Genomic DNA, 20,883 nt, shown 5'->3' on the forward strand with positions numbered 1-20,883 from the left:
TTATTTAACCCATGGCTGTATTTACTACGAAAACATGACAATACGTGGAAAGTATACAATAAAGGAATACTTTTTGCATGTCTATAAAACTTGAATGCTCTTAGTTGTGTAAAAAGTTAGCATACGCTATAATAGAATTGAACTGTATGTAGTGTGAACCGTTTTCAGCATTATCTTTAATAATAATTAATCGCATTTATATTGTGCTTTTATAACTACTCCAAGCGCTCCAGTGAGTGGGGAGACATTTCATTCACCTCTAATGTGTCGCATCTTCCTGAATGATGGGACGGCAGTCATTCTTCCGCCAATACGCTCCTCATTACACATTAGCTGTTAGGTGGTAAAGTGGTGAGAGAGATAAGACAGTTAGAGACAGGGGGTGATAAGGGGGGCAGAATGGACGGGGCAGTGACTGACAATTCAACCAGGACATCGGGATACACCCACCACTTTACGAAGGAAGCCCAGGGATCTTTTATGATCACGGAGAGTCAAGTTTACGTCTCATCAGAAGGACGGCGCTATTTTTTTACAACACAGTGTCCCCATCACTGCACTGGGTAATTGGGATCCACATTCCGACCACAGGACACGCGCCCCCTGCTGGCCTCACCAACAAACTCTTCCAGCAGTAACCCAAGCTTTTCCTAAATGCTCTCCCATCATTTTCTTAATTTAATATTGCCTAGAAAGATTAAAGAATTCTTCCGGACACATTCCTGGCGTCTTTAAAACTATAAGAGACAGAACTAGTGTGTGTGACTCGGTTTGCCTTTTTCGTGCATTGTTGAGTATTTATCCCTGACAAAAATCCTAACACCCTCTCCTCACCAAACCCGACTCCCCCCTCCCACTCCCCCACGTTTCCATGAGCACCACCACGCCTCCGGCTCCGCTACACCCCCATCCCCACCCCCGCGTCCACTCTTGCCCAGAGTCCGCTGCAAATCACAGTGCTTGTTGCCAGTGCACTTGGACCGAGTCTCCGCTCGGAGGAATCCGTTTTTCCGCGAGTGAGTGGCGATAGTTGTGTTATATCTGCCCTTAACCCAAGTTAATTCGGAGTCATCAGGAAATATGAGGCCATGGATCTCGTGAAGGTGCTGGCGCTTCTGTGGTTGCATCGCTCCTGCCTTGGATTTAAGCAGCGCATAGGTACAAGACTGAGCGCTTGGGGATATCCGCCCTGGGGAGAGGGTCCGGTGAGCGCGCGCGCGCGTCTGTATCCTTAACTTCAGCTCCTGACATTTCTATTTTAATTGACACGTGAATGGCCAGCGCTTCGCATGCACCTTGCTTTGCTTAAATTTACATTATGTAAGATGTAAACGCCGTTCCGCTCCTCCAGCGGTGCCAAGCATGTGCGCGTGGTGGGTTCAGGGGATGTGAGGAGTGGGGCAGTGGGCTTCAAGACGAGTGATGTCTCTTTTTTCTTTTCATGCTGCGAATAGAAAATTCGTTTGAACCTCGTGGTAGGTAAACTTCTCATTATTTTTATTCCTTCATCCCAATCAGAAGTGTACTAACACCCACATCCCTATCTATCTATCTATCTATCTATCTATCTATCTATCTATCTATCTATCTATCTATCTATCTATCTATCTGTTAGAAGTGGTAGTAATAATGTCAAATATACAGAGTATTGTGAAATTCTTACTTGTTGCATGTGTTAAAATACGCGCATTAAAACACAGAACCTTGTTTAATTAGCACAAATCTGATTAGCCTCACAGTAAGGAGACCATGGTTTGTGTCCGTGTGTAGTTTGCATGTTCTCCCAGTATCTGTGTGGGTTTCCTCCTGGTGCTCCAGTTTCCTCCCACTGTCCAAAGACATGCAGGTTAAGTGAATTGGTGAGGTTAAATTGGCCCTAATGTGTGTTTGGCATTTGTGTCTTCACCCTACATTGAACTAACTCCCTGTCCTGGGTTTGTTCCTGCCTTGCGCCCTGTGGTAGTTGAGATAGGCTCCAGTAACCCCCACAAAACTGCTCTGGATTAAACAGGTTAGAAATGCCATGACATAACATGACAAATCTGATTTCCTGATGTACTACTTATTCTTTTATGATGTGAACACTACATTTAAAATTTGAAAATGGATAAACATTTGGTACAGTCATACATAGCAAAATATGGGAAACCATTACAATTTTTATTCCGGTTTCACAGCAACAAAGTTTATCAGAATCTAAAGAATGGAGGATTAGAGCAAACTAATTCAGAGCAAAAATTAGAGTTCTTAGTGGTCCACTAAAACAGCAAATAGTGTTAAGACAAAACCCCAGCAGCAGTAGATCCTCATTAATGTAAATTACAGCATCGATATGTATTTTAATACATTAAATATTTCCTCAGAATTGATTTACCTCAGGCATATAGCAAATATCCCATCTGAGCTATTTGTCTCCGGACGATGTAAAAGGGGGCAGCATGGTGGGTGAGTGGTAGTCCTGCAACAAGGAGGCTGGCATTCACACCCCCATTCATCCCTGCATGAAGTTTGCATGTTCTCCTAATGTCTGCAGTGGTTTCCTCCCACGGTCCAAAGACGTCCAGATTAGGTGGATTGGTGATTCTAAATTGGCAGTTGTGTGTGTGTCTGTGTGTTCATCCATTGATGGACTGGCACGCTGTTGTTGCAACCTATTCTTGCTGGGATAGGCTCCAGCTTCCCTGAGACAATGCTCAGAATAAACTGGGTTCAGAAAATGGATAAATGAGGTAAATGGGAGCCCAGTAGGGGCTGCAGCTGAATAGTGTTTCTGTAGTGAAGGACAGGAGTTGGACTGTAGGATGCCAAGGTGGCACATACAGTGGTGGTGTTGGGCCAATGTGAATAGGGATTATTGTGCCCCAATCATGTTTACATTGCCATGGAGAAATTGACTCCCTGGGCACCAATGTAAGTGTAGAGTACCAACGGGCAGTGTGCCTCAAGTCCATCGTGCCATAGGGTAGCACAAAGTCTTCTTAATTTGTAATTTGTATTTTTCTGCTTCGCCGTTTGATGGAAGTGTGTTTTAATGTCTTTCTTTTTATTATATAATTTAGTGATCCAATAGAACTAGTGATCCAATTTTCCAATTTTTTTAAAATGCTTTTTTTAGTGCCTTTCCTATCTATCTATCTATCTATCTATCTATCTATCTATCTATCTATCTATCACCAAGTATGTCAGGTTTAAGGATTGGCTGTCTTCACAAGGGTTTATCTATATATAACCTGCATGACTATTGCATTTTTATTTCTTTTACTGTTGAAGAAAACATGTTGGTCTGATAGCCCAAGTAATACACATTTGCTCTTAATATTAGAATACGGAGTAGCATTTGTGAGAATCTGAATTATTATATTTTCGTTTATGCTAAAACCCCACTTCAACTTTTTCCAATTGTAAAGAGAATAAACAGGAAAAAAGTCAGTAAGGCTGGTTGTGTTTTCATTAATTATTTAGTTATATAGCATTAAATGAAACCAAGATAACACCGTGTGATTGGAGCTGCTGCCAGGATGGCAGTCCATGCCACTGGGTTTGGCATCTGTGATTCTGAAATGGATTAAGTTTGTTTGATGGAAGGAATGGAAAAGCCATGGTCCTAGGACTTCAATTATGTTGTTTCTCATTTTAACCTTATAGTTTATCTTCTAATTTTGTTTTATAAGTAAATAATAGCAAATTATGAAAATGAATAGAAAATGATAAAATTGCCTGCGGTGGGCTGGTGCCCTGTTTGGGGTTTGTTCCTGCCTATGCGCACTGTGTTGGCTGGGATTGGCTCCAGCAGACCCCCATGGCCCTGTGTTAGGATATAGCGGGTTGGATGATGGATGGATGATTAAATTGGTAATTATACATCGGATCAGGAAATGAAATGCTCTTATCAAATGTAGTTTTCTGTAGTCTTCGTTCCATGGGCCCAAAGACTTGAAGGCAGAAGGCTTTCCATTCCTAATTTTTCCAATTGGTTGTGTCTATAAGTGTGTTTTGGGCGTACTTGAGTCAGAATGGCTGTCCAATTAAAGTGGTGATCCTGCTGTACACCCAAAGCTGATGGCATAGCCCTGAATTGCCCACTTCCTCATTGGGTCTGTGGTTTTGAAATCATTTTCCTTAAATTAAGAGCCTCTTTTTTTATTATATTGTAATGTGCGCACTGCTCTTAGCTTCAAGCAGTATGACGGACTGATTTTGGCTTTGGACCTAAAAACCACAAAATTGTTAGTTCAGGCCCTACTACTGGTTCACTGGGATACCTTGAGCAGAACATCGAATCTCATATTTTAAAACATTTAACAAGTGTGATCTTGTATGAAAAGCACTATAAAAATGCAGGGACGTTTTTGTTCATTCAGATGTGCCCTCAAAAAAAAAGAAAAACAACAGAGTTGTTCACTTTATTTATCTTATTTGTTAATATAACCTAAAATAATCATGTATGTTGATATTATGTTGCATTTTCTATTTAGATTGACATATTTTTCTTTGATGTCGTATTAATTCTATTAAATCTTGTTGAAACAAAACAGATTATTTTCTTTTAACAGAACTGCCTCTGGGATTGTTGTCTTTACTCACCAATTTTAAGTACTGTTATTTAAAATGATCACTTTTTAAATACTCTGTATTCCCCTTTTCACTATACACAGATGAATTAAGTTGCCTTGACTTAAAATAAACTTAAATTCTGTGTGTGTGTGTGAGAGAGAGAGAGACTACCCTATATTTGCATAAAGATCCACCCCTTTTGTTGCATTGTGGTCCAAGGCATCCCCACACCTTAGTACACTGAAAGTTAAAGATTTTTATAAAATTGATTTTTTTTCTGAATTCCCTGGTTTTTGTGTGGTCATGGGAGTTGATTTATGATACTTTTTGTTGTCAGGCAGTCATTCTCCAGAAGCCAAACAGGGTGCAAGGCAGGAACAAACCCCAGGCAGGGCACCAGCCCACCGCAGGGCACACACACACACACCAAGCACACCTAACCTGCATGTCTTTGGACTGTGGGAGGAAACCCACGCAGACACGGGGAGAACATGCAAACTCCATGCTGGGAGGACCTGGGAAGCGAACCCATAGGTCTCCATACTGCAAGGCAGCAGCGCTACCCACTGTGCCACCCTGTTGTTGTTATTGCACTGGCAAATTTGTTACTCATCGCATATCAAAAAAACATCTTTTTGTTTGCTTCCTATATAACAGAATCACTAATGTTAAAATTACACAAGCAGTAAAATTACAGGTGCATCTCAATAAATTAGAATATCATCAAAAAGTTCATTTATTTCAGTAATTCAGTTAATATATTATATAGATTCATTACACACATTTATCAAGTATTTATTTCTTTTCATTTTTCTGATTACCTACAGGTAATGAAAACTCAAAACTCAGTATCTCAGAAAATTAGAATATTACAATAAAAAATGGATTTTTAATACAGAAATGTTGGCCTACTGAAAAGTTTGTCCATGTACGCTCTCAATACTTGGTCGGAGCTCCTTTTGCATGAACTACTGCGTCAATGTGGCGTGGCATTGAGGTGATCAGCCTGTGGCACTGCTGAGGTGTTATGGAAGCCCAGGATGCTTTCATCATGGCCTTCAGCTTGTCTGCATTGTTGGATCTGATGTCTCTCATCTTCCTCTTGACAATACCCCATAGTTAGGTCAGACGAATTTCCTGGTCAATCAAAGCGTAGTGATGCCATGGTCATTAAACCAGGTATTGGTACTTTTGGCAGTTTGGGCAGGTGCAAGTCCTTCTGGAAAATGAAATCAGCTTCTCCATTAAGCTGGTCAGCAGAGATAAGCATGAAGTGTTCTAAAATTTCTTGGTAATCGGCTGTGCTGACTTTGGACTTGATAAAACACAATGGACCAACACCAGTCGATGACATATCAGATTCACTTTCAGATGAAAGTAAATTTTGCATTTCATTTGGAAATTAAGGTCCCAGAGTCTGGAGGAAGAGTGGAGAGGCACAGAATCCAAGTTTCTTGAGGTTCAGAGTGAAGTTTCCGCAGTCAGTGATGATTTGGGGAGTCGTGTCATCAGCTGGTGTTGGTCCATTGTGTTTTATCAAGTCCAAAGTCAGAGCAGCCATCTACCAGGAAATTTTAGAGCACTTCATACTTCCCTCTGTTGACACGCTTTATGGAGATGCTGATTTCATTTTCCAGTAGGACTTGGCACCTGCCCACACTGCCAAAAGCACCAATACCTGGTTTAATGACCATGGTATAACTGTGCTTGATTGGCCAGCAAACCCGCCTGACCTAAACCCCATAGAGAATCTATGGGGTATTGTCAAGAGGAAGATGAGAGACACCAGTCCCAACAATGCAGATGAGCTGGAGGCCGAGATCAAAGCATCCTGGGCTTCCATAAGACCTCAGCAGTGCCACAGGCTGATTACCTCAATGCCATGCCGTATTGACGTAGTAGTTCATGCAAAAGGAGCCCTGACCAAGTATTGAGAGCGTACATGGACAAACATTTCAGTAGGCCAACATTTCTGTATTAAAAATCAATTTTTTTATTGGTCTTATGTAATATTCTAATTTTCTGAGATACTGAATTTTGAGTTTTCATTACCTGTAGGCCATAATCAGCAAAATGACAAGAAATACATGCTTGAAATATATCACTCTGTAATAAATCTATATAATATATGAGTTTCACTTTTTTAATTGAATTACTGAAATAAATTAACTTTTCGATGATATTCTAATTTATTGAGATGCCCCTGTATCTAGAATAAATGAAAGATTATTTGAGTTGGTTGTACATAAATTACTTTAATAACAAGGTAATTCAAATAAGTAATATTTGTTATATGTAAAAGTAAATACAGTTATAGAAGATGATGTAATTTTGCTTTATTAAGCTAATAAGCTGTTATTGCAATTATAATCACATTGCTTAGGCTAATAAAAATGTGCCTGCAAACCTTGAACCTGACAAGCTAAGGACAAGAGTCTTATCATCATGTTTCTTCTCTTATAACCATATGCAATACTGACTTTGAATAAGTGTGCACATGGCATGAAACAGAAGTACGCAGTATGTTTGTGTGCATGTGTGAATTTGCTGGCAGCACACTTTAATGTCATGCTGGTTGTCACCATCTTGCACCTCCATGTGTATATCCTGGCCTCAGAACAGAAAATCTGCAGAAAGGAGTCAGAGAAGTTTTGCTACAAGATCGCCTATTTCAGTGATGTCCACCGCAAAGTCAACTTTGAGCAGGCAAGCAAGGCCTGCAGGAGTGATGGAGGAGAGCTGCTCAGCATCGAGTCCGAGAGTGAGCAAAGACTTATTGAGAGGTTCATTGAGCAGATAAAGGGATCTGATGGAGACTTCTGGATTGGGCTAAGGAGGAAGTCAGAGCACCAGGAGGCCACTGCAGACTGTCCCAAGAAATACCAGTGGGTGGACGGCAGCAAAGCAGTCTTCAGGTAAGCTGCCCCTCTCTGATTTATGGTGTGCTATGAAGGAGTTGGCTTATTAGATGAAAATTGTGATTTATTAGCATAATGTTTATATTTCTGTTGCATTCTCTTATAAAACTAAAAAACAGGAAGTTGATGTTCATTGCAGCCCCATTCCCGGAGCTCATCAGTCATGTTTGATTTTGAGTATATTAATACACAAGGGGGCTCCGCACCCTGCTCGCTTCGCTCGCCAACCCCTGGGTTTGGTTTACTGGATATACAATTTAAAGAGATTGTTATTTTCATAGGAATTGTTACATATGCTTTATTTTCACTTTTACTGTAAAACTTTTGTAAAAACAATATTTGTACTTTATTTCCAGCCCGGGGCGTGATTAAATCTCTTTCTCGCAGGATGTATAACGCTACTCGCGTTGTGAAGGGGGGCTGAGGAGATGTGGCACTGTGCGTCAATCATTTTAAAGCCTGTACAGCAGCTGTCCTTTTGCCACTTTGCGTCTCTGCCTCTCGCGTTGTGATGAGGGGGCTTAACGCATGCTAAGGAGATGCGGTCGGATCATCTGCTGGCTTGCTGCTGCTGCTGTGGGCGAGCTGCATGTTCTGCTTGTCACTTGTTGTAGTTTTAAGAGATGGGAGCACATGAAGTGTGTCTGCCAAAAGCATTCCAACAACTGCTAGGTTAGTTGTCCAAGAACTTGTTTTAAATTGTTTATAAGTAGGGTGTGATGTGCAAAAGTCATCGTCTCACAGGTTTTTCTGCCTAAGGTTGTAAAGTGTCTCTCAGAGATGATCACATCTCGATCACTTCGCTCAACCCCCCCAGAGGCACGCTACACTCCTGCCACTTCGCATCTCTCCCACTCGCGTTGTGAAGGGGGGTAGCTGAACGCTTGCTAAGGACATGCGGATGGATCAGCTGCTGGCTTTGTGCTGCTGCTGTCGAAGTGCGTGTTCTGCTTGCCGCGCTGCGCGTCAATCATTTAAAAACCTGTACAGCAGCTGCCCTTTTGTCTCACTACCTTGTCTTGCGTGACATTAAAGTGTCTCTCGTGGGATGTCAAATTGTCTTCTGAGAAGATCACGTCTCGTCTCCCTCCCAAGATTTCCCAAGGGTTTTTTTTTTTATATTAGGGAGATTAGATTATATTTGTGTATTTTATATCACCATTTAATCTCCTTTTCTAACCTGCATAATGCAGACTAGGATTGGGGAAGCCAGAGCCTATCCCAGCTAGCACAGGGTAACAAACCCTGGACAGAATGGAAGCCCACCGTAGGGCTATACACACAGGCACAGACACATAGACACAGACACAGGCCCAATTAGTGTTGGCGGGTCACCTAACCAGCATGTCTTTGGAGAGTGGGAGGAAACTGGAGCTGCTAGTGGAAACCTAGACAGACACAGGGCATATATGCAAACTCCATGCAGGGAGAACCCAGGACACAAACCCTGGTCTCTCTACTGTGAGACAGCAGTGCTACCAATGGGCCACCAGGCCACCCCTTTTGTCTGCCCATCTGTGGCATGCATGGCTTGAGAACAGAGGGAGCAACTGCAGACTAGTTTTCAGGTTTGTCTTCTTGGACTGGTTATTAATTAATAAATAAATAAATACCATCTAGGGGTAAGATAGCCAATGGAGTAAAATAAAGTTATTGTTAATGTTGATGGAATCAGCTTGAGTAGGTGTTGCTTTGTGACTTGAGACTTTATGTTGCTGGATTATCTGTTTAAAAATGGTTGGACTGTAGCATCAAGAGATTCACAGGATCAACCACAATGCTTACATACATAGTCTTTGCCATTCAACTGGCAAGCAGGCCTACTATGTGGTAAGAAAATATCCTCCATGCCGTTAACACCAGCAGTCTGTACCATCGACACAGAACAGAGGCCTTGGAGTCATAACATTTACGTATGTCCAGTTCTGATCCTACAGCTTCAGTATTCAGACATAGAGGTATTTTTCCGTCTGCTTCAAGGTCTGATAAACTGTGTTTTCCAAGATGCGCTTCTGCTTAACACTAAAGAGTAAAACGGAGTTATTTCAATGTTTGTGATCTTTCTCTTACCTTGAACAAGTATGTTCAGTTTCTTCTGAACTCTTTTTGACTATAGAACTCCTTCTGACTGATTTTTTTTTGTTTATCATATGTCATTCTGTATAAACGCCATATCTATGGGGTATGAAAGTCCTATAACTAAGATTGTTTACTGGTATCCTACAACATCCCTGTTTGACCACGACAATAATACCACAGTCCACGTTGCTTAAATCATGTGCTGTATGTATTATGTCTGTTCTACTGATTGGTTATATAACAACTAAACCTCTTGGTCATATCTGCTTGCTATATAATATGCATCTACAGTAATGACTGTTTGCAGGAGGAGGATTTTTTCATTAACAAGAAGGTGTACTTAAGAAAGTGTCCACCAAGTGTAGATATTTGTAATTATAGTAAATCAAGAATAGTTAGTGGAGAAAAAAAACCTTTGCTCTTACTATATGCTTGTAGTAAATAAATATGAATATGGAGACAATTAGGATCTACACACATTCAAAAGATATGCATGTTGTGTGAACTAGTGATGCTAAACTGGCACTGTATGAGTCAATATAGGTGTCTGTGTATGTGTGCCCTGCAATGGGCTGGTACCTGATCTTGGATTGGTTCTATCTTGACTGCAATATGCCGATGAATTGTAAATACTTAATTTAAGTATCAGGAGATGGAAAGTACGAAAAGGAAGTCAATAAGAGGGATACAGGAAATATTTGTGATTGAAGCCAGTGGCATGAAACAGAAGTCAAGGTCTAAATATACTATACCTTTTTCTAAGACTCCTTTATACTGAACAGGGTCAAGCGGGACCGGCAACAGTACTACCACTGCACCAACATGCCGCTAAAGATGCATAGCGAAAAGGTTAGTAGCCAGTAGAAAACATGTAGCAAAGACCGAAATGAAAGATATAAATTGTAGTCAAGAGCAAACTGAACCTGTAACCAGTGGCTCAGGACTTTTAAATCTTTAAGCTAAGATTTAAGTGAGAATTTACAAACTCAGACAGTCTTGAAATGCGTAACACTAACCTTTGACCCATCACTTTAATGACATCATACGTCACACACTTATTAATCCTTAGTGTATTTATATGAGCAGGGCCTTTTCAAAATTCTGTTGTAGGCAGTATTTTTAGCATTTATAGGGTTTATAGGGTCATTATTGTCATGTCAAGTTAGTACAATGAATTTCTTGCTTGCATGTGCCAATCGATATAAGCACTTTCAGCTACATTTTTTTGTATGAAAATGTGCTATATAAATAAATGTTGTTGTTGATATGCAATATGTTGTGATTCTCCAACGTCTTCAACAGAGTGTATAACAAGTTTACCTTGAAACTTCTGTCTTCCTCAGCTGAAAATCTCGCAACATACTTGTTATTACCAGACAAACACAAGGTTATTTGTATTATATACCTTAGGATATACTTGTCTTACAGTTGCTTCTGCATAACACTTGTTATATTTACACATCTTGACATTATATTTTGATTCAAACTGCTGTTGTCTCAAAACCAAGTTTGCTTCTGGAAGACTATCCATCCATCCATTTTCTAACCCGCTGAATCCGAATACAGGGTCACAGGGGTCTGCTGGAGCCAATCCCAGCCAACACAGGGCACAAGGCAGGAACCAATCCTGGGCAGGGTGCCAACCCACCGCAGGACACACACAAACACACCCACACACCAAGCACACACTAGGGCCAATTTAGAATCGCCAATCCACCTAACCTGCATGTCTTTGGATTGTGGGAGGAAACCGGAGCACCCAGAGGAAACCCACTCAGAAACGGGGAGAACATGCAAACTCCATGCAGGGAGGACCCGGGAAGCGAACTTGGGTTACCTAACTGCAAGGCAGCAGCGCTACCACTGCGCCACCGTGCCGCCCTTCTGGAAGACTATTAAATGGAATTTTAATTTGGCCAAAAATGGTTTTGGAGAAGAGAGGAAGAGAATAAAAAGATTAGAAGGAGTGAAATACACTTAAGACAAGCTCCCTCATCGTGTGCACTGCAGTTGGAGGATGCAAGTAAACTGTAAAAACACTAAAAGAAATTTAAATAGTTTTTTGGAGATGAATGATGTGGATAGCATCAGATGCTTATGTGACTTTGTAGATACAGTATAATACTCTGTGGATGCTTATTATGTAATAAGTGTTTCCATCTGCTTTGCTAACTTGCATATCCAAAAAGAGGAATTCCTAGTTTGAAAATTTTAAACACATAAATAATGTAAAGGATCATTATGGAAATCAATTAATTAAAAGCCAGGAAAAGCTGATTGTGCACCAGGGAACTATGTCCATAATTTCATGGTAGAACTGGCTCCATCATTCTGCAATCAAATCTTGGAAACTATCCAAACGAAAATTAATTCTAATGTTTCCATAGACCTAACCATAACATAATGCATTTATTTATAAAAACCCAAGCAAAGAATACCCACTAAATTATAAATTCTCCACCATTTTCTATGGAAAACCTAATAATTATTGATTTTTAATTCAATCTTTACATGGATAGATAGATAGATAAAGAGGTTAGTTCATAACATTTATTCAAATTCATCTTAAATGAGATATGATAAATATGGAGGGTTACGTCAGGTAGGGCATCCAGTGCAAAATTTTGCCAAATCAATATGCGGACAACAATACAAATTTCCATACCAGATCTGTTGAGCCCCAGGTTAACAATGACCACCACCAGTACTGTTAGCCAACAGGGTGCTGGCGGAAATTGTGCTACTGTTGGCTGAAGAAGAAGAAGGAGAAGAAGGGGGGGAGACGTGTCCGGAGGCAGGAGGAGAGGAGGAAAGTAAAGAGAGTGGAACTGAGGGTAGGAACTTTGAATGTCGGCAGGGAGAGAGAGTTAGCAGATATGATGGAGAGAAGGAAGGTTGATATATTGTGCGTCCAAGAGACTAAATGGAAGGGTAGTAAGGCCAGGTGGATCAGAGGTAGATTCAAATTGTTCTATCATGGTGTGGATGGCTGGAGAAATGGGGCAGGAGTTATTCTGAAGGAACGGTATGTCAAGAGTGTTTTGGAGGTGAAAAGAATGTCAGACAGGGTAATGATTATGAAGCTGGAAATTGGAAGTGTGATGATAAATGTTTTTAGTGCATATTGGGCAAGTTGGGTGTGCAATGGGTGAGAAAGAAGATTTTTGGAGTGAGTTGGATGAAGTGATGAACAGTGTTCCCAAGGGACAGAAAGTGGTGATTGAAGCGGATTTCAATGGGCATGTTGGTGAAGGGAACAGTGGAGACGAGGAGGTGATGGGTAGGTATGGTGTCAAGGAGAGGAATGAAGAAGGTCAGAGGATAGTGGATTTTGCCAAAAGGATGGACATGGCTGTGGTGAATACGTATTTTAAGAAGAGGGAGGAACATAGGGTTATGTACAAGAGTGGAGGAAGATGCACACAGGTAGATTACATCCTATGCAGAAGAGTTGATCTGAAGGAGATTGAAGACTGCAAAGTGGTGGCAGGGGAAAGTGTAGTTAAGCAGCATAGGATGGTGGTCTGTAGGATGACGCTGGAGATCAAGAAGAGGAAGAGAGTGAGGGCAGAGCCAAGGATCAAATGGTGGAAGTTGAAAAAGGAAGACTGCAAGGTTGAGTTTAGGGAGGAGGTGAGACAGGCACTGGGTGGCAGTGAAGAGTTACCAGACAGCTGGGAAACTACAGCAGATGTAGTAAGGGTGACAGCAAGAAGGGTGCTTGGCGTGACATCTGGAAAGAGAAAGGAGGAAAAGGAAACCTGGTGGTGGAATGAGGAAATACAGGAGAGTATACAGAGGAAGAGGATGGCAAAGAAGAAGTGGGATAGTCAGAGAGATGCAGAAAGTAGACAAGAGTACAAGGAGATAAGGTGCAAGGTGAAGAGAGAGGTGGCGAAGGCTAAAGAAAAGGCGTATGATGAGTTGTATGAGAGGTTGGACACTAAGGAGGGAGAAAAGGACCTGTACCAATTGGCTAGACAGAGGGACTGAGCTGGGAAAGATGTGCAGCAGGTTAGGGTGATAAAGGATAAAGATGGAAACATACTCACAAGTGAGGAGAGTGTGTTGAGCAGATGGAAAGAGTACTTTGAGAGGCTGATGAATGAAGAGAACGAGAGAGAGAAGAGGTTGGATGATGTGGAGATAGTGAATCAGGAAGTGCAACGGATTAGCAAGGAGGAAGTAAGGACAGCTATGAAGAGGATGAAAATGGAAAGGCCGTTGGTCCAGATGACATACCTATGGAAGCATGGAGGTGTTTAGGAGAGATGGCAGTGGAGTTTTTAACCAGATTGTTTAATGGAATCTTGGAAAGTGAGAGGATGCCTGAGGAGTGGAAAAGAAGTGTACTGGTGCCGATATTTAAGAATAAGGGGGATGTGCAGGACTGCAGTAACTACAGGGGAATAAAATTGATGAGCCACAGCATGAAGTTATGGGAAAGAGTAGTGGAAGCTAGGTTAAGAAGTGAGGTGATGATTAGTGAGCAGCAGTATGGTTTCATGCCAAGAAAAGCACCACAGATGCAATGTTTGCTCTGAGGATGTTGATGGAGAAGTTTAGAGAAGGCCAGAAGGAGTTGCATTGCGTCTTTGTGGACCTGGAGAAAGCATATGACAGGGTGCCTCGAGAGGAGCTGTGGTATTGTATGAGAAAGTCAGGAGTGGCAGAGAAGTACAGGATATGTATGAGGAAAGTGTGACAGTGGTGAGGTCTGCGGTAGGAGTGACGGATGCATTCAAGTTGGAGGTGGGATTACATCAGGGATCGGCTCTGAGCCCTTTCTTATTTGCAATGGTGATGGACAGGTTGACAGACAAGATTAGACAGGAGTCCCTGTGGACTATGATGTTTGCTGATGACATTGTGATCTGTAGCGATAGTAGGGAGCAGGTTGAGGAGACCCTGGAGGTAGAGATATGCTCTAGAGAGGAAAGAAATGAAGGTCAGTAGGAACAAGACAGAATACGTGTGTAAATGAGAGGGAGGTCAGTGGAATGGTGAGGATGCAGGGAGTAGAGTTGGCGAAGGTGGATGAGTTTAAATAATTGGGATCAACAGTGCAGAGTAATTAGGATTGTGGAAGAGAGGAGAAGAAGAGAGTGCAGGCAGGGTGGAATGGGTGGAGAAGAGTGTCAGGAGTAATTTGTGACAGCAAGAGTGAAAGGGAAGGTCTACAGGACGGTAGTGAGACCAGCTATGTTATATGGGTTGGAGATGGTGGCACTGACCAGAAAGCAGGAGACAGAGCTGGAGGTGACAGAGTTAAAGATGCTAAGATTTGCATTGGGCATGACGAGGATGAACAGGATTAGAAATGAGTATATTAGAGGGTCAGCTCAAGTTGGACAATTGGGAGACAAAGTCAGAGAGGCGAGATTGCGTTGGTTTGGACATGTGCAGAGGAGAGATGCTGGGTATATTGGGAGAAGGATGCTAAGGATAGAGCTGCCAGGGAAGAGGAAAAGAGGAAGGCCTATGCAAAGGTTTATGGATGTGGTGAGAGAGGACGTGCAGGTGATGCGTGTAACAGATCAAGATGCAGAGGACAGAAAGATATGGAAGAAGATGATCCGCTGTTGCGACCCCTAATGGGAGCAGCCGAAAGAAGAAGAAGAAGATCTTGAATTAGATATAATGCTTAGTCCATTGTTCCTTTTGGTTGCTGATGGTTGTTACTCTCCAGTGTATTCAATGGTCATGAACGGTTTGCGAAGTATCATGATGGAACTCTTGGGTAGTTTAAGCAACTGATATTGGTTCGCAATGATTGGTGGTGGAGATTCTCCAAGGTGAAACCCTGCCACCCCCAGCCCCACTATGACTGTTACCAGCAATTCTTGAAGGATCTGATGGTTGTCATGGACTGGCTCTTGAAGACACAAAGAAAGGCAGAATTGGGTCGAGAGAAAAGAAATGTTTAAGAACCACTGGCTTGGTCGGTCAGTTTATGGATTGCCTAGTATTTATTTCTGTTTTATGGAACAAAGTGAATTTTTTAATAATTTGTGTAATTCATAACCTAAACAAAATCAATGCATTTAGTTTTCTGAATATATTCATTTCATTGGCTGTGTTGGACCTTAGTAGTATCAGGAGCCAAATCTGGATGGGATTTCCATCACAGGGTGCACCAACACCCAGCCACACTGGGCCAATATAGAGTAGCGACTTAACATAATCTGCACATCTTGGGGATTTTGAAAGAAAACAAAAGCACCCAAAAAATAATAAACATAGACACTGGGAGACACGGAGACAGCGACTGGTTTGGGGTGTGAAACTAGGACCCTGGAACTGAGAGGCAGCAGCACTGAACAATGCTTTCCTTTTTACTATTATGATTCATTCTTCTTCCTTTGTTTTTCCCCTGTCCTTCACACTTTTTGTACCCATATCCTGTAGAAACCCCTTAAGGAAATATAAGAATAGGCCATCTTCAGGAAATTACAAAGGCCAAGGTCAGATGTATTTGAAATGTACAGGAAATGATTTTCAATAGAAAAGAGAAGCAAAGCAGCTCATTGAGAATATCCAGTGCTGTATTTGTGCTATGGTGTCAAGCCCCAACCTGCTGTAAAAGCATTTCTTCTGACGTTAGATATCTACTTTGTAAAAAATGAGAGAATTACTGGAATCAGTATCCCTTACTGGAAGACTTGTAGATCTGGGGTTCAGCATTAGAGCAGTTTTGACCAGAGCAGGCCATTCAGCCCAACATTACACTTCTTTCCTATTCACCTACTGTATAACATTTCCAAATACCATCAAGTTGAAAGTTCAAGGTGCCGAGTATACTTCCAGTGAAATATTTATGAATGCACAATGCACCATGTGAGGAAATATTTCCTCCGTCTTGTGCAGAATTTAGTTCTAGCTGTGCCCCCTTGTTTTTGTTGAAACACAGATTTCAGTCTTAACACCTAGAATCCACCCTAGTAAGTTCCATTATAATTTAAATACTTCTGCTGTGTGTGCATGTGTTCTGTTGGAGCTTAGACTGAACAGATAGAACTTGTTTAGTTTTTCGTCATACTTAACAGCCTCACAGCCCTGCAATATGTGTAACAGGACTTTCTTGTTGTTTGGAGACCAAAACTGCACCAGGTTTTCCAGATGAGGCTACACAAATGCATTGCACACTGGAAGCATATTCTTTCTTGACAGGTTGCCATGTAAAACAGCATCCTATTGGTCTTCTGTATCACTTCTGTACATTATCTGGTTGTGAACAGGGATGCGCTCACTAAAACTAGCCTATGTTTCTCATAAGGTATACATACTCTCTAGACCCATCCATCCATCCATCCATCCATCCATCCATCCATTATCCAACCTGCTATATCCTAACTATAGGGTCATGAGGGTCTGCTGGAGCAAATCCCAGCCAACACTGGGTGCAAGGCAGGAAACAAACCCCGGACAGGGCGCACACACACACACACACCAAGCACATAATAGGGACAATTTAGGATCGCCAATGCACCTAACCTGCATGTCTTTGGACTGTGGGCGGAAACCCGAGCGCCCGGAGGAAACCCACGCAGACACTGGGAGAACATGCAAACTCCACGCAGGGAGGAACTGGGAAGTGAACCTGGGTCTCCTAACTGCGAGGCAGCAGCGCCACCGTGCAGCCCCACATTTTAACTACCTTTACATAAAGATTTCACTTTTATTATTCATCCATTTTCAAATCCACTTGTAGCATTCACATTCAATACCCTATTTTAAATGTCATGTGCCGCATGTGTTCCCAACTTGCAATCTATGTAGCACTTGCATGTGTTCCCTGTATTTGTGTGAGTTTTACCCTGAAATTCTGGGTTCTTCTGGCATCTCATCTCAATGAATGCATGTTAGAAGAGCTGTGACATGCAGCAGATTAACTGGGAGATCACGGATGGTGCGATGTGAGAGTCTGATATGTGGTGTGCCCTGCAATGGAGTGGCCTTTAAGTGCAGGGTTGGTTTTTGATTGTAGGGAAGAAACTGTTTCAGAAAATGATGTCTGCGAAAGGTACAGGGATAATATAGGGTGGTCCAGATATAATTATGCAATTTTAATTACGCTATAACTTATTAAGTTTATTACATAGAAAATTGCCCGAAAAATCCCGGACCATCGAGAAGTTTGCGAACTGACAACATGAAGAATCATCTTAGCGCTGAACTGGAATTGTCCCTGCATAAATCAAAGTCATCCAGACGATCTGGATCTGCATAACTATATCTGGACCACCCTGTAATTGTTCAATTTCTAAATTATTTTCCAAAATTTGAATCACATTAATTCACCAGTACTTATAGTGCATCCGGAAAGTATTCGCAGTGCATCACTTTTTCCACATTTTGTTATGTTACAGCCTTATTCCAGAGTGGATTAATTCATTTTTTTCCTCAGAATTCTACACACAACACCCCATAATGACAATGTGAAAAACGTTTACTTAAGATTTTTGCAAATTTATTAAAAATAAAAAAATTGAGAAATCACATGTACATAAGTATTCACAGCCTTTGCCATGAAGCTCAAAATTGAGCTCAGGTGCATCCTGTTTCCCTGATCATCCTTGAGATGTTTCTGCAGCTTCATTGGAGTCCACCTGTAGTAAATTCAGTTGATTGGACATTATTTTGAAAGGCACACCCATGTCTATATAAGGCCCCACAGTTGACAGTTCATGTCAGAGCGCAAACCAAGCATGAAGTCAAAGGAATTGTCTGTAGACCTCCGAGACAGGATTGTCTCGAGGCACAAATCTGGGGAAGGTTACAGAAAAATTTCTGCTGCTTTGAAGATCCCAATGAGCACAGTGGCCTCCATCATCCATAAGTGGAAGAAGTTCGAAACCACCAGGACTCTTCCTAGAGCTGGCCGGCCATCTAAACTGAGCGATCGGGGGAGAAGGGCCTTAGTCAGGGAGAGGACCAAGAACCCGATGGTCACTCTGTCAGAGCTCTAGACGTCCTCTGTGGAGAGAGGAGAACCTTCCAGAAGGACAACCATCTCTGCAGCAATCCACCAATCAGCCCTGTATGGTAGAGTGGCCATACGGAAGCCACTCCTTAGTAAAAGGCACATGGCAGCCCACCTGCAGTTTGCCAAAAGGCACTCGAAGGACTCTCAGACCATGAGAAACAAAATTCTCTGGTCTGATGAGACAAAGATTGAACTCTTTGGTGTGAATGCCAGGCGTCACGTTTGGAGGAAACCAGGCACCGCTCATCACCAGGCCAATACCATCCCTACAGTGAAGCATGGTGGTGGCAGCATCATGCTGTGAGGGTGTATTTCAGTGGCAGGAACTGGGAAGCTAGTCAGGATAAAGGGAAAGATGACTGCAGCAATGTACAGAGACATCCTGGATGAAAACCTGCTCCAGAGCACTCTTCACCTCAGACTGGGGCGACGGTTCATCTTTCAGCAGGACAACGACCCTAAGCACACAGCCAAGATATCAAAGGAGTGGCTTCAGGACAACTCTGTGAATGTGCTTGAGTGGCCCAGCCAGAGCCCAGACTTGAATCTGATTGAACATCTCCAGAGAGATCTTAAAATGGTTGTGCACCGACGCTTCCCATCCGACCTGATGGAGCTTGAGAGGTGCTGCAAAGAGGAATGGGCGAAACTGGCCAAGGATAGGTGTGCCAAACTTGTGGCATTGTATTCAACAAGACTTGAGGCTGTAATTGCTGCCAAAGGTGCATCGACAAAGTATTGAGCAAAGGCTGTGAATACTTATGTACATGTGATTTCTCAGTTTTTTTATTTTTTAAAAAATTGCAAAAACCTCAAGTAAACTTTTTTCACGTTGTTATTATGGGGTGTTGTGTGTAGAATTCTGAGGAAAAAAATGAATTAATCCATTTTGGAATAAGGCTGTAACATAACAAAATGTGGAAAAAGTGATGCACTGTGAATACTTTCTGGATGCACTGTAACATGCAAGAATTTACCTTTTGAGCTACTTGTAACAAAACACAATATCATATACAAACAGCACAGACTACGTGAGTTAAATGGGTGGCATGGTGGCACAGTGATAGGTTCAGACAAGGAGGCATTTTTCAAGTCTGCTTCAAGGTCTGACAATTTGTGTTTTCTGAGATGCCCCTCTGCATTATGCTGAAGAGTAAAGAGTAGTTATTTCCCCTGTGTCTGCGCTGGTTTCCTCCCACTGTTCAAAGACATGCATATTAGGTGAATTAGTGATTCTAAACTAGCCCTAGTGTGCATTTGGTGTGCGTGTGTGCGTATTTGCCCTTTGATGGACTGGCGTCCTGTCCAGTGTTTGCTCCTGCCTTGCGCCCTGTGCTAACTGGGATAAACTCCAGCTCCACTGAGACCCTGGTCTGAATTAAACAGGTTAAAAAATGACATGACATAGCATAAATTAATCAACATAATCATGTAGTTATAAAGGAGTTGTGCAAATGGTGTGCAAGTGAAAGCATATGCGAATATAGTGTTCTTCTTGGTTCTTGGCCTATTGGCTAAGATCATGTGTGGTATTTCTCAGTGGTTCTTAATAGAGAAAAATATAGTTAATAAAATAATACAAGGACTCAGTGTTTTAGTGATATGGTTATAACGGCTGCTTCAAAGCTCTAGAAAAAACTAACTTGAAATATTGATGCAGTCACTTGCCATGTGGCGTTTGCATGTTCTTCACGTGTTTGTGTCACTTTTTCTCTGGGTGCTCTGATTTTGCTCAAATATCCATAAAACATGCAATTTACTTTGATTGAAGGGCACATAACTGTGGTTTAGGGTCTGTGAGAGAGTGGACCCTGTGACACAATGGTGTTCACTCATTGTTGATTTCTGCCTGATTTCATTAGGATAGGTTTGACCTCTCTGATAACTGAAACTTGATTGAGCAAGTCAGAAAAAAGGATAGATACAGTGATAGAGTTAATTTTACGATACTCTTTTCTCTATGGCGCCATTAAGAACACCGTAGTCTCCAGACTTTCCTGTGTTAACAAGGCAGTGGAAATTATTTAAAGGGTAAATGAGGAAGAATAAAACAGTGGTTAGTACTGCTGCCTCGTAGCTCCAGAGTGCTGATTTCAGATCCTGGTTTGTGTAGAGTTTGTCTGGTCTGGTTTTAGTAAGTGTGAGGGTAAATGTGCTCGGCAGTAGAGTAACCCCACAGTCTAGGACTGGTTCCTTCAGTTAAAGCCCATCCAGCCAGCCTATACTGGAAGTAAGCAGGTTCATAAAATGAATGAAGTTGAATGTATCTCAGCACATTCAAGTATAGACAAACCTGTAAAAACTGATAATGTATTTTATTTAGTCCACTAGAACATTTGAACATTT

At 41.8% G+C, this 20,883-nt stretch overlaps 1 protein-coding gene across 3 annotated transcripts in view; it reads left to right on the forward strand.

Annotated features, from left to right (window-relative positions):
* The first annotated feature begins 913 nt into the window (after positions 1-913).
* layna (layilin a) overlaps positions 914-20,883 on the forward strand; it is a 93,121-nt gene continuing 73,151 nt past the window's right edge. The window contains exons 1-3 of one of the 3 annotated variants that reach the window (XM_039763953.1): positions 914-1,158; positions 1,455-1,475; positions 7,172-7,469. In XM_039763953.1, coding sequence (XP_039619887.1) covers positions 1,089-1,158; positions 1,455-1,475; positions 7,172-7,469 — 389 coding nt within the window. In that variant the 5' untranslated portion in view covers positions 914-1,088. Of the gene's footprint in view, positions 1,159-1,454; positions 1,476-6,839; positions 7,470-20,883 lie in introns of those variants that run through there. The other 2 variants (XM_039763955.1, XM_039763952.1) reach the window with 2 other exon arrangements.

This window comes from Polypterus senegalus, chromosome 9, assembly GCF_016835505.1.
Source record: "Polypterus senegalus isolate Bchr_013 chromosome 9, ASM1683550v1, whole genome shotgun sequence".
Lineage (NCBI taxonomy): Eukaryota > Metazoa > Chordata > Cladistia > Polypteriformes > Polypteridae > Polypterus > Polypterus senegalus.